Consider the following 15,288-nt stretch of genomic DNA (forward strand, 5'->3'; position numbering starts at 1 on the left):
TTGGGCATTTTTTCAAAGTGTTAACTGGAGTAACACATTTGAAAATATAGCACTTTGCGTATTAACTGGAAGCACCTGAAAAGCATTCCTTGCAATATGTTTAAGTCTCAAAAGTTAACGTTTGTAATAGTAATATTTTTGTACATCCCCTCCTTTGACTCCAAATACCTAGTAAAAAGAACATGTTATAGTTTTTGTTATATTTGCTATACAATCTCTCTCTCTCTCTCCCTTTAAAAGGAAAGTGCTCCATTTGCTTTCTATTGTGCCTATCTTCAAGTGAACTGCTGTACATATGGGCCTACAGTCAACACCAACATAACACATTTTGCATCGAATGCCCACAGACAAAGAGAAAAGGACATAATCTTACTGAGGCGATAGTCCTGATTGCTCTGAACTTGGTAAGACTTGTCCAATCCTCTCAGACCCCTTTATATAAAAAAAGGGTAATTTCCAAGGGGTGAATAAAATCAAATAAAGATAAAAAGAATAAATACGAAATTGGCACAGATTAAATTAGTTTCCTTGAATTAAAGGGAAAAACATCCACATTTATATACAATAGCAGCCAACCAGCTGTGGTCCATCTGGTGGTCTTAACAGACCACCTGCTTCAACATACTCATCGCTGCCGAGCGAATTGTTCTTTGCAGAACTCCAGCTGTATTCCCCTGGATGACCGAGACGTCCTCAAAACTGTCCTGGATTACAGCAAACTGTCTTACTAGCTCAGTCTTATTTAAACACACAGCTTAGTTTATGACTTAATTTTAAATTATATGGATTAATAAGCTTGAACTAAATACACTGTATGTCAACACTCACATCATTATACAGTACTAAAAAACCACAAAACCACTGAATGTAGTGTAAAAAGCTTGTGTTTACATGCATCAATACGCATCTACCTGTGGAGTATTAATCAATACTGCTCCTAAGCATTTTAATGCCTGGAGATTTCCATCTGCTGGCTACAGTGTTTATCTAGATCAAAGTTAAATTTACAAATGAGATGGAGCAACACATCTCATCTCGTCATGAACTTGTTAAAATATTTATTCATTTTTTGATGAAATATTCAAAGCAAAAGACCTTCCATGGTTTTTATATTGTAGTGCACATGTATAATAGATGCCACCCTTCCCGTATTTCCTTTGTAGAGATGGAACACATTTGAATACATTTTTTGTCCTTTTTGAAGAACTGACAAGTATATAGTTTGGTTAAAAGGTTTACCCGCTTCATGTTTAAAATGTGCTATGTGTTGACCTCCTTTCTTAACAGAAAGTAATTCAAAGCTGGCCATAAAAGGAAAAATTATTTCACCAAAACGTGTTTTACAGACAACATTTTTGAAGACTGCATTTGACTTCTAAGACCATATGTTGTGTCAATTTAAATCATTAACTTCCCTTAAATAATGGCAAGCTGCTGGGGTTCTAGTTTGAATGGGATTACATCAAAGATCCATTAAAAGCTGGTGAGTAACTACCTCTACTCTATGTCTGTAATGGCTAAAATCCAGAGTATATAAAACATTATCCTGCAAAAAAACTAAAGTTTGTAGTGCTTAAATATTTAGAGGTGAGGTGGATACAAACATGTTTAATATTAACAGGTCACCACAACCTTTGTAAACCTGATACTTGTTTTTGTACACAGTACAGAAGTAGGATGACATGTGTTCACCCCCAACCCACTATTGTATTTCAAGCATGATATGCAAGTAAAAGCACCAGCCTTACAATCTACACACTGAGGGGTAGATGTACTAAGATGGGTCAGTCACAGTGCAAACATACTGCAGTTTGCATTTTCGTTGCGACAGTTCGCAAAGTACACATTTTGTCGTATGTATTAAGACAAAATGAAGACAGTCGCAATATACCAACTCAAATATTTGTTGCGTCAGTTTAGCAAGATCTCTAGCATTGCGAGAGTCGTGCGACTTTTTTCGAACAAATAAGGCAGTTTATTCCCAATAGATTCTACAGTGGAGCCCCTACCTTCACCCCCAAAATAAAAAATGTGTTTCTATCAAAAAGCTTTTCATAATCACACTGTAGCCTCTCGCTAAACCGGACATGTCTATAGTGCGCAATGTATTTTAAATGTATAAATCATTGCCCTGAAATAATACTGATGTGTTTTGGGTAGGCTACACATTACATTATGTAAAAAATATACATCTGTACAGTAGGCCTATACAGCATACAGAACAGTACTAAAATCAAATGAATACCTAGCACACTTTCTTTTTACTTTAGTCTGCTGAAGGCTACCGGTAACACATCGGTGTACAATGCGAATAAAAGATTATTTTAAATTGAAAAACTAAATTATTTTAGCGTTTTGTTTGTATTATTATTTTTAGCCTAGACAATTAATACAAAATAGATCATGGAGACGCATTGACAAGTTATGATACTTACAAGAGGACAGTCAATTCTCGTTAATACGAATTTCAAGGGATCAGCAACAAATTTTGCATTATACCACAAATTCGTATTATCATGAGCTGCCTATAAGCCAAATATATTCTGGCAGTTAGTCAGTGGTGCAGTGATAAATTGTGCACAATTACAAACCACCTGCACATTAATAGAATAGGTGTGTTTCCAATTCTTACACAGCTGCTAAGAATGAGCTGGAGGGGTTAGCGGCACGTGTGTGCAGTCTATTGCTTCCAACACGTTGGGAAAATCAGAAATGTCATAGAAATTTGTTTTCAAGTCTTGTAAAGTACATGCTGCTTTTAGGGAAAAATAGGTATTTTGGTGTTCACCACAAAAATGCATTGAGCACAACTGGCAACGCATGAGAAAAAGCGGACTGGGAAATGCCAGCAACAGCTGCCACAGTCACCTGAAAGGACCCAGAGGCAAGATAATGCAGGGTTTGACCCACTGCAGGGATAGCATGGCTTATCTGGGTGACAGGTCCGAGGTCATCTTTTAAATCAGACAGCAGCTCAAGAATGATGTAGCTGCCGAGCCTGTACTTGTGCTTAATTTGGTCTTCATTTAAATCGAAGCGGGTAATGCAGGTACAAAATACCCTTTCTCTTTTCATCCTACAAATGCTGCAAAGCATTCCTTAAAACGTCCCCAACAGCATTGCACTTGTTTAGTACATTTCACCCTAGACTTCAGACTCGCTTGCAACTGGTTTGCGACTATTGCAACAGGCGCAACACTACCCCTGAGTCTTCTGTCTTAGCACATTATTACAGTGCAGTCTTCCATACTTCAGGCAGTCTTGACACTTTGGAGATTGTGACAGACTGAAACAAACCCAGAGATATACTTTGACACAAATTACAGACATGTTCCATCTTCATAAAGCTTTTTAGCTGTCAAGTTAGCAGCCTATAGCTTGAGATATGTTGTAGATTAAGGATTTATTTGTAGATTTATTTCCTGTTGTTCAAGGCCTCAACCGCCTTGAACAACAGGAAATAAAAATGGGGCTATACAGGGAGAAAGATTTCTCAAGGCAATAAAAGTAAGTCAGCATTTACAGGGGTTGGACAATAAAATAGAAACACCTGCTTTAACATGGTCATTAGATTGTAGAGACACCACTGACACAAAGTTTTTAAACTGGTCTGGAGAGATACAGTACGTGACCATTCCTTACCGTATCTAATGTTCCCTAATCAAAGATAGTCAGACAGGCTGTCTTGCAACAGGGAGATGAAGCTTTTATACATTACAGAATGTAAGTATAATAATGTGTACAATGAATGAATCAGTCATATGGACAGCAGTTTGTTTCAGTTTTTGTAACATATGACATCTTCAGTAATACCTCCCCTTACTACATAACTTAAGAAACACAAAAGCTTGCAAACTTGTACAAATGGGTCATCATAATTCCATTTCAAATGATTGTGGCTCTTTTCCTGTGAATCTGTATACTACTAGTTATATTCAAAGGCTGCTGCAAAACTTGGAAAGTGGGGCAATAGCCATTTATCTGTTTACCATTTTAGGATCTAATTTTCGGAGGCAGTGTTGTTCCAAAGGAACATAATAACGTAGAGCAATCTTTAGCGCCTGTTTCACAGAGCGACACCCACCTGACAGCAAACCCGGATAAGACTCGGCAGTGGCACAGCATTTTAAACCACTGCAGGTTTTACTGCTCTTAGATACACCTAAGCTTGAATCATCAAGGGTATGTCAAATTAATCTGAGGTGTGACTAGCAAAGCTTAAGATGGCTTAGCATTCTTATTATCTGTTACCCTGCGTATTTTATCAAGCTGAGAAGTATTTTATTAAAATCGAAAAATGGAAGCCAGTTATTTATTGTCGTGAGGAGGCGATACAAAAAATACGAGTCAGGCCAGTCTTTTTCTACCTCAGTACATCATGCAGAATACTTAAATCAACAGCTATCACAAATTGGTGCATTTGTCAATGAAATGTGAAGAGCGTTTCAGTACTTTTGGGAAGCACTGTATATAATACTACTGTCATTTATTTACAGTACTGTCAGCAGCAATGGGTTTTAGGTATCAGCAAGTTGATCTGTACAAAATATATCACAACAGTAAATATTGTGGTAAGTTACTGTACCAGAAAGCTTTTTGCGCAAGACCCAAAACATATAGCTGAATATATAGTAATATGGGAATGCATTTCTTTAATAAGACCATCGGAAACTGTTTATCTAAAATGGGCCAAAAAAACAAAGTTCAAATGGGCAACTTTCGTGCTCAAACATGTTTTTTCCAAATCACTGACTACTCATTACTGCTGTCAGCCAGTTCTGTCAAGGTGAATCTGTATTAACACCATACATTTCTATGTACTGTACTGTACTGTGTGACATCTACATGACACAGCGTAAGACTCTAGTGTGTGCTTGTTTCTTGATTTCTTTTTAACAATACAATATATATTAGGATTCCAAGAGACAAATGTCCTTACATGCTCTCGCAGAATTTGCTGAGAGTACTGGGTTTCTCCTGGTTCCTTCGCTGTCGAAACCAGCGTTGAATAGTGCGCACATCCCAGTCCAGCTGCTTGGAAAGGCCTTCTAATCTCTTCTCATCAGGGTGCTAAAGCAAAAAGATATTATAGTTAAGTGCAACCTATTAGGGTTGCCACACAGCCCCATAATTGCAGAACACTAAGACATGTCAAAATATCGCAATTCCATCATTAGAGAATTTTGAACTGACACACACTCTTTTTCATAGTGGTCCAGTTTCTATTTATTTAATATTTCTTCCCTGATTTCACACAGTCCCACCCACTCAGTCAAATAAATCAAATCAGCAAGATGTATATGTCTGATTGATGGAAACAATCCTCACAGGAAGTATTCCCGCCCTCGGGCAGGTGTGAGCCTTTGGTACTATAACTAGTAAGTAAAACAATTCATTTTATTTAGCGATAGACCACGAAATGTACACTCACTTTACACAGTAATTCAAGAGTTCAAAAACCTGTCCCATCATTATGGGGTGAGGTGGCAACCCTAAACCCTATTTAATAAGACCAAGAAATACCTTAGTAACATACACCCCATACCACTGTTGTAAATGCAAAATTAAAACAGTATTATAAGAAAATAAACCACCATGACCTACAGCCACTGTATATACATGTAGTATAGTTATACTTGGGTGAAATGCTAATTATTAAAAAAAAAAAAAAAATACATTTTAATACAAAAAAAAGAAGTCAGAATAACTCACAAATACTGCAAAAAGAGTCATATTTGGCATGGCCTTTTCCATTTTAGGTACAGTAGTCAGATAAAGAATAATCATCTTTTTCATCCTTCGACTAGAGCATTTGCAATGACTCATGAACATACAGCATGTCCCCCTACAGGCACAGTATCACAAACACACCTCCTAATCTGCAATCTCATTAATGCGTGTGTATCACTCTACTACTGGACGCTATTATAAAGTATGGAGACATTCTTGTGATCCATAAATAGCCCCTGAATAACATCAGCAAACAAACTGGAAAAACAAATATTGTATTGTACATTTGCGGATCCAAAAAATAGTAACACAAATGTATAAAGGTAGTGTATATCAAGCTGTCTGTAAATTCATTTCAAAATAATTCACCTACTGTTCAAAAACAAAAAGAAGTAAAAGTGGAGTGCAGGATGCGCCCTATAGCTTGGAGATCAACGGTTCAAATCCAAGCTATGCCACTGCCGACCGTGGAAGGGAGTTTCCAGGGGGCGGCGCACAATAGGCCAAGTGCTGCCCGGGCGGGGTAGGGGTTAGGTCAGCTGTGGGGTTCCTTGGCTCACCGCACACCAGCGACCCCTGTGGCTGGCCGGGTGCCTGCAGGTCGGTCTGTATGCAATTCAGAACTGCGTGGTCCTCCGACGCTTTAGGTTCTGGATATGGCTGCACGGCGGGCTTTCAGAGTGAAAAAAAAAAGGCGGACGGCTGACTTGTTTCAGAGGACACGAGTGCTCGCCTTCGTCTCTACCGAGTTAGTGCGGGGGTTGCAGCGGTGAGCCAGGTTGAATAATAATTGGACATTCCAAAATTGAAAAATTAATTAAAATAATTGTTCAAAAAAAAAAAAAAAGCTCCACTGTAGTCAGGACCACATATTTTTTAAAGTAAGCAACTACCTGCATGTGATTTTAGCCAATACTTTGAAGTGTTCCAGGCTTATTCCAACGATATAACAAAGTCAGGTCTCCAATTCTAATTCCTTTATGAAAATGAAGCAAATATAACCATATGGGAAATTAGGGCAGATTATATTACATTCACTGCACTGACTCTTCAGGTCACCTATCCTTACCCATGAGGAACTACCTTTAAAACAGAATGAAAGGCCAGATCAGTCTTCAACACCCATTTTGCTTTTTACTCTGGTAATTGTCAACAAAAGCGCACATCTTTCTATGCAGCTTGGATAGAAATTGGGCACAGGCGTTCAGAACCTATTTTATTCAAGCCACAAACAGGTAACTACATAAATAACTATTTAGCAAAGACCTTTCTTTACTAGGGGATTATCGAGGCTAGCACAACTCAGTACAAAAATGTCCATCATGAAACACCAAACCACATAAAGATATGCAAAGTGAAACACAGTCAGATAACAGAAACGTTTTCTGTAATCTCTTCTGTTTGTTCAGTGTAAGCCCTTACACACAAGAAACTTCCATTTGGTTACAAAACAAGACAGACATGCATGCACGTTCACAAATATAGTTACAGCACACGCAGTGTGACCAGCACGTTCACTTGCCTTGGTAATTGCAGTGAAGACCTTCTCAAGAATAGCATTATGCTGCGCTTTCTGTGGTCCATTTGCTTGGATTTTAAGGCCTAAGGCGCATGGTCTTGCAATAAACCTGAAACAAAATACATACTGGAGTTAGTTAAATTGTAATTTCGTTATTTTTATAACAAATGACAAAAAAATGACAAAGTCTGAAAATCTTGAGCATTTTTAAAAAAAAATTTAACTACTGTATTTACTAAGCAGCATATTCACAAAGTGTGTGTATGTGTTTCAGGAGATTCCTATAGTATCTAAGCACCATATTTTTAATTAAATGCCATTCTGATTTTTTTTTTTTTTTTTTAACCTTGCTTATTCTGATGCATTGACATTGTGTATGAATATGTATCCCCGTATAGCAGTCTTCAACTAGCTTTCAACTACATTGGAATGGGACAATGGGAATGTATTGTGTGTCACATTAGATTAGTCATTAGCGAATGTCAAGATGAAGACTTTTTCATCTTTCATTAAAGAAAAAAAAAAGTGGGGTTGCCATTAGTCTAAAACCGTAGCAAGTATACAGAGGATATTCATGAACATTCATGGAATACTGTAATGATTCTACGAATGTGAATGGATGAATTACCGATGACATTTAAGGTAAAGAAAGCGTGCACAATAAAAAGGCTAAATCTGCTAATTACTCTCCTTAAATCAAGCTTCGCATATGCGAAACAACGCAGTTGGAACCTATTTTTCCAGGTACATTATTCAGCTGGCTCTGAATGAATGCAAGATAGATTCTAAAACCAGAACAGGAGTCCATTTAAAGTTAAAGTGTGATTAAGCAGTTTGCTCTTGCTCTCTTACTGTTCAGTAAAACTGTCAGAGTAAGAGGAAGATTTATCTTTAAGTGAGAGATTGAAATGAGTACTAATTTTGGCATTGCAGCAATGGCAGGGAACCTTACCCAGCAATGGATCATAGGGCACTGTTGTAAAACATATCATCTAGCTTATTAAATTCATTCATTAAATGAACACTATTTTTAAAAGAACTGTTGAAGATAAGAATATGGAAGGGAAATTTCACTAAGTAAAAAAAAAAAAAAAAAAGACAATTTATGATTACTGAAAACATTGCACATTCCAATTACATTTTCCAACTGTTTAACTTGCATGAATACATTTGTTAATTCTTATTGTATGTGTTAATTCAGGAATACACAAAAAAAAAAAAATCATTAAACCTTATAGCAAAGGTTTAAGAAATATATCTACAGTAGGTGAATTGGCCAAAAAGATTTGAAAGCATTTATATAAATTCAGTTTTATTGGAATGCTGTCACAATAAAAAAAATGTATCTGAGATTCTAAAAATGAAAGTTGTTGGATTGATGACTTGATGTGTTTATCTGAAACCCTGTTTAAATAATGTAAAGAGATGACAAGACTTCAAATTCTAATATATCTATATATATTCTATGTAGCCATGGAAACAGAAAGCTACAGTATATTATAGCAAAATATATATTTGTAATCTTCATACATGTACAGCTATGGCCAAATGTTTTGCAACACCCTATAGAATTAACAAATTTTGCTTTATAAAGTCAAGTGAAACCTGCTGAATAATGTTACGTTAACATATTGAATTACATACCGCTTTGTAGTTTTCCATATACTTAATGAAACAATTTGGAAAGTTAACATGAAAAACTGTATTATGGCTTCCAGTAGACTTGTGTGATATAATTTTGTTGTTTCTTTGATTATATGATGTTAAATAAAATACCTAAATGATGTTCATATAGGTTTTTTTTATTTTTATAATGTCTCAATCCTAAAAATTCTCGATGATGCAAAAAGCTGTACTGTACTTACTAAATATTTCAACTATTGTAAGCAGGCAGGCATTTGCACCACCAAACCTTTACATTTTAAACCATAACTCTTTGCAGTGTCCTTCTGGTTGAAGTATAATACATTTTAATTATGCCAGTGACTCCATTGAGATAGGCAAGTGCATACACTGGTTAGTGGATACCAAATCCTTGTTCTGTTTCACAGACTATTCTCTGCAACAATAACGTGAAAATAAAAAGGCCAATCTTAATTGAAAATGTGTGAACCCGACAAACCATTACATTTGCATGTAATCTTTTACCATTTCTAAGTAGCACACTGCTCTAAATAGTAAGTCTGTTTGTAGCATATTAAACAAACAGTACAAACAAAATACTGAACAGTATTAATAGCCAGTGATGATTTTGATATGGCAGTTGACACTGCTGTGTCATTTAATTTGACTGGTGAATAACTCAGCAGCGTCACCGAGCAACGATATAAGCATATGAGTGACAAAATGAGAGCCATCAGGAACATAAAAATTAGATGACCTATATCCACTATAAGCAAAAATGTACATCAAGATTGACATACAGACAGCTGCCTCCATTTGTCTTCATTATGTTATTGGTCAGCCAAAGCCCTGTATCAGAGCTAGTCAATTACAAACTTAGGGTACGGTGAACAGAACAATATGAGAAGGGCTCTTAATACTTCAGATAGAAATGTTTCTTCACAAGAACTTTCCTACAAAATACAGAATAATAAATATAAAATGGATCCACTTTTATTCTGGGTTTACAAGCAGACAGGATTCCTGCATTTTGAGATCAGAACATTAACATAGTCTAATTCAGTATTTTCAACCATATTTACATTTTTTAAATTATTTCTTCATCAAACCAGAAATAATGCATATTTGCTCTATCCTGCTAAACAGAACACACACTTTTGTTAAGCTATAATGAACATATAAACAATAAAACACAGAATACAGTACATGTAGAGGAGTCACAAAAGTGAAAAAAAGACAAAAATAAGCACAACGATGCACACAATTGTACATTTTAAAAAGTCAGTATCCTTCTTACACATGTTGGAGAGTATGAATTCCCAACACTTCAACAGTTTCTGCAAGTTGACCAGCTAGGTTATTCAGGAGCAAGAAGCAGTCGTTCAGTAGCATGCATCCCCCACACTGTACAGAGACAAACATGCAATCTGTTCATGCTATCATGCTAAATTATTTAGTTCTGGACTATGTTTCTTTATTTTAAGGAATTAATGTCTACTCGACAATATACAACACAATTCTTGCAGTCTTTTTTACATACTGTAGTCTAGTATGGGTTGACACTATCGGCTGGTTTCACAGACCCTGATAGCACTAATTATGTGCTACCTAACCTACGTTAACATTAGGTAGCCCAAGATTGGTGCTAATCAGGTTTTGTGAAAGCATATTCTCCTCTTCTATTCCATAGACACCGGGATTTAAAATCCCCGAGCTTCTTAAATAATTAATACAAAATGTGGCTTGAAATTGTACTTCCCAGAATCTCCTGCCATTTATGTTTTAACTGTCATTTACATTACTGGTAGTTTTCCTACAGTAGTTTAATACTGTAGCTTAAAAAAAATGCATTGCAATTAAGAATTTATTTATTTATTTTACTTATGAGCCCAAATTGAGTGTGGATACTTTCTTTATACGTGCCACTGGTCATGAATTAAATAGTCTACTGAGTTGACAGCATAAGCTTTTACTAGAGCTCAGCACCTGTGTGGCTGGGCTGATTTAATTACTGGCTAGTAAGATTTTAATTCTAGCATTAACAGGCAAAAACAACATATAATGTATTAAAGTGTAATCAGGGTATAAATGCATGATCTGCAATTGGTTAACTTCAAAAGGAGGCTATGTGGTCCAGTGGTTAAAGAAAAGGGCTTGTAACCAGGAGGTCCCCGGTTCAACTCCCACCTCAGCCACTGACTCATTGTGTGACCCTGAGCAAGTCACTTAACCTCCTTGTGCTCCGTCTTTCGGGTGAGACGTAATTGTAAGTGACTCTGCAGCTGATGCATAATTCACACACCCTAGTCTCTGTAAGTCGCCTTGGATAAAGGTGTCTGCTAAATAAACAAATAATAATAATAAACAGTGGAATACAGTTTAACAGGACTGAACAACACTGTTTAAAACCTCTACAACTACACTCTTCCTACTTCATTTCTGAATGCAAGGTGAATACTTTTAAACACCAGGTCTTTAATAAATCACCAGATTAGAAATCTAGCCTGACTCTTGTGGCTAATAATTTCAAGCAGGCTGTCAGTACGCCAGGGGGTATAAATTGGTAGAGTGCAGAGGGAAAGTTATTTTAATTATACCCGAGAAGCTCCGAGCAGGCTTTTATTCTGTTCACACATTGCTAAGTGCTTCTCTCTCTAAGACACTGCCAGTGAACAATCCTGGAGTTCAGCACTCCTACAAGTTTGGAATACACCCTGAGCAAAAAGAAACAGTAGGTTGTAATTATGTTCTTTTCAGCATGAAATACATTTAAGTCAAGCCTCTTTGTGGCGTACAGCAGGGCACAAACGATAAAGAAACCCTAATGACCCTGTGAAAATGTCTGCCATTGTATTTGGATAGATTACATAGTACATTCTGGTTGTTATGCTCAGTCTAAGTTTATTTCATCCCTGTATTCGAAACTTCAATAACAATCAGAAAGATTAATTAAATGTTGTCTTTATAATTCTACTGTTTAAAATTGATAGGCAACAATGAGCCAAAACCTCTCGAGTAATCAATGCCACTCAGACTTCGGCAGTCCTCACGTCTCCTATTTTGCCAATACAGCCAACTTCTCAAATTGTCTACTGCAGTATTATGTGGTCAGGAATCAGAAGTATATTTTGAGAATGTACAATACAACTGTTAATGTTACAGAACAAGTAACAAACTACTCAGACAGTGCATTTAAGAAGGAAATTGTAGAGAGAAACTTGTGTAACTTGGAAGCTAAGGAGAAATAATAATTCAGTCAAGGTGTCACATTTAATTATTTTTATATCTGGTATACTTGTGCCAACCAAACAAAAAAATGTTGACCCCCCCCCACCCACCCTCCCATCAATATATTTTCCCCAAACACCCAGTTAAAAAATGTGTACAATTGCACTTCACATCTTACTTCACCATACTTTTCTACTGCTGGCTGAGTTTTAAATAAATATTGGTCAAAAAACTTGGTCATTATAAAATTGTAATCAATCTAAGTGGGAAACGTTGGTTGCAATGGCAGCAAGCCAACAATCCTAGACATTTCTGCTTTGATATAATAAACCTTATTTATGATAAAGCATGCCTGAAATAAAGTATGAGCTAACTTAAAACACTGCTGAAGTTAGTTTAGGCCGATACCTTAATTTGTTTAAAAACTTAGTATATGCTGAACTTGGTAACATTTTTCTCCAACTAAAATTTGCACACCCTCTAGTAATATCTATTATGTAATAGTCATGCTTTTATATGGTCCTGGATTTTAATTAAAAACATTATTATTAGCTGTTTCTGCTCGGAGTCTGACTTCAACAGATTCAGTATCACAGGATTTGGAATCCCAGCCAATGCCAGATACTATACCACCTGTCATAGAAAAAAAAACGCAACTGTTTATAGTTTTTATTTAACATTCAAAAACAAAAAGGGAAAACATGCTTAAAAACCAGACTCAATCAAATTCAGTTTATTTGAATTATATGCACATACTGTAGGTGGTACTACCAACAATAAATATAATACAAGAAAATCAGCTCCATCTTTACATAATATTTGCGCTTCTAAAACAGTGCAATGCTTAGGGGCAGTCACAAAAAAGTTGAGAGCAGCCAGCTGCAGAAAGTCATTGCTATCAAAAGAGAAAGGTTATTCTTTATTATTATTATTTGTTTATTTAGCAGACGCCTTTATCCAAGGCGACTTACAGAGACTAGGGTGTGTGAACTATGCATCAGCTGCAGGGTCACTTACAACTACACCCGAAAGGCGGAGCACAAGGAGGTTAAGTGACTTGCTCAGGGTCACACAATGAGTCAGTGGCTGAGGTGGGATTTGAACCAGGGACCGCCTGGTTACAAGCCCTTTTCTTTAACCACTGGACCACACAGCCTCATATAGATATCACATTATACATCATTTCACATTATTATTTACATACAATTACCCATTTATACAGGGGTTTTTACTGGAGCAATTTAGGTAAAGTACCTTGCAGCAGTACAGCAGCAGTGTCCCCCACCTGGGATTGAACCCACAACCCTCCAGTCAAGAGTCCAGAGCCCTAACCGTTACTCCACACTGCTGCCCCTTAATAAAGATGTGACGTAAAGACACGATTGGAATTAGTAATAACACATACATTTTTGTTCTGTTGTGTTCTGGTTATATTTTTACATCGCATATTATTTGACTTGTAACTTGGAGATTTTTTACATAGACATCACATTTCCTTTTATTCTAGATTGGCTGTAGTCCCTCAGAAATGTTCTGGTGATAATCTACTTTTGCAAATTAAAAGTCCATAAAAAAAAAAAAACCTCAACAAACAAGGTGCCTTGATGGGATGCAAACTCTTCACATTACTTGAAGTCACTCAACCTCAAAATCCATGTTCTTACCTTTTAGCATTGCCAGTTCTTTCTTGGGCCCCTGTTTTCTCAATGATATTTTTTGCTTGTATTTATGTATTTATTTATTTATGTATTTATTTATTTATTTTAGCTACAGTCATACTGAAATGTGCTACTTTTATGAACTAATTTTCTAATCTTTACTTTAGCTTGTTCTGCAGTATCGGTTTTTTTGTGCTTTGTTTGATCAAACAGGCTTGTAATTTTCCACAGGAATACTGTTCAAGTTACATACAGTCGTTACAATGTTGTATTAGCAAGTATGATAAAATAAATAAATAAATAAATAAAAAATCACATGTACAGATTCGCATAAAAGAATTACTACACAACAGCGCAATGGAACAGTTTATTAATAGCATTGTTACTTTAGACACGTGTCAAAATAAATCTATTCCTCACCCTTCCATCTTTCAACATAATGTATAGTTTTTATGGACTTGTACTGTATTACTAAGTTGCGTTATAAATAAACTGCGTGCAGAAGAAAATTGCTGCTGACAGTCAAGTTTGTCGAATCCTGATTTAACTGCAGATAATCAATGTAACTGGAAAACCTGATGTCAACGACGCCTACATTGACTGCAACATTAGGTAAAGCAAAATGTACAGTGTTTGTAATACTAAAGTACCACAGTGTTGCAAACTACAGCAACTTACAGACCGACCAAGTGAAATGCATGAAGACAGAACAAAGAACCAGAGTTCGCCTCCTAGAGACAGCTATAACTTACAACTACCAGATTGCTAGGCCAATTGAATTTGAGTGTGGTTAAACACATACCAGTAACAAAATTGGTAACTGATCCTTTTTTGTATTATTATTATTATTATTATTATTATTTTAGGTCTTTATTCGTATACAGTACTTACAGTAGTTCAAATACATGTTAAGTGGTTACCATTAAAGATTTATCCCCCATATCATATAATGTACATACATTAGCCTTTTATCTGGCTTTGCTGTACTGTTGAAACATTACATTATCCCAGACCTACTTTATCTTAGATTATGTAGATGTCACGTTTTTAAAAAACATAAACAACACATGCTGTCGTTTTGTAATGCACCTCCAGCCAATGGAAAATGCAAACCTACACAGCCCTCACCTTTCAAAAACCAGCCGGATCATGAAAATGCAGAATGCCAAAGGAAACGCCAGATACAGATCCTCAGCTTGCGGGAAGGTTGCTTCGTCTGTGTTTTTTAAATCTGCCCACGTTACATTATGTGGGAGCCAGAATCTCTCATTCCAAAACCAGGCTAATATACCTGACATTTTGCTTCTTGGGTTTTTGTATTCTCTCTTTATGGTCTTACTTCGTTTTCCCTTTCTATCGTTTAGTTGCAATGGTCGCTGACGGCTGTTCAGTGCAGGTCTGACTGTGTGATGTGATCAGTGTGAGCACCGCCCATTAATTCTCTCTCTCTCTCTCTCTCTCTCTCTCTGGACTGTCAGACGCCATCAATTGCTCCTGATTGGCTCAACGAGATGTCACACATAGCAATCA

At 36.4% G+C, this 15,288-nt stretch overlaps 1 protein-coding gene across 2 annotated transcripts in view; it reads right to left on the reverse strand.

Moving 5' to 3' along the window:
• The window catches only part of LOC117426584 (ceramide synthase 6-like), a 35,916-nt gene extending 20,717 nt beyond the window's left edge, over positions 1–15,199 (reverse strand). Inside the window, exons 1-3 of one of the 2 annotated variants that reach the window (XM_059033711.1) lie at positions 14,887–15,199; positions 7,253–7,358; positions 4,940–5,070 (exon numbers count right to left, since the gene is read on the reverse strand). In XM_059033711.1, the coding sequence (XP_058889694.1) occupies positions 4,940–5,070; positions 7,253–7,358; positions 14,887–15,056 (407 nt within the window). In that variant the 5' untranslated portion in view covers positions 15,057–15,199. The remainder of the gene's footprint in view (positions 1–4,939; positions 5,071–7,252; positions 7,359–14,886) is intronic. The other variant, XM_034044298.3, reaches the window with a different exon arrangement.
• Between the last annotated feature and the right edge of the window lie 89 nt (positions 15,200–15,288).

Source organism: Acipenser ruthenus, chromosome 11, assembly GCF_902713425.1.
Source record: "Acipenser ruthenus chromosome 11, fAciRut3.2 maternal haplotype, whole genome shotgun sequence".
NCBI classification, from domain to species: domain Eukaryota; kingdom Metazoa; phylum Chordata; class Actinopteri; order Acipenseriformes; family Acipenseridae; genus Acipenser; species Acipenser ruthenus.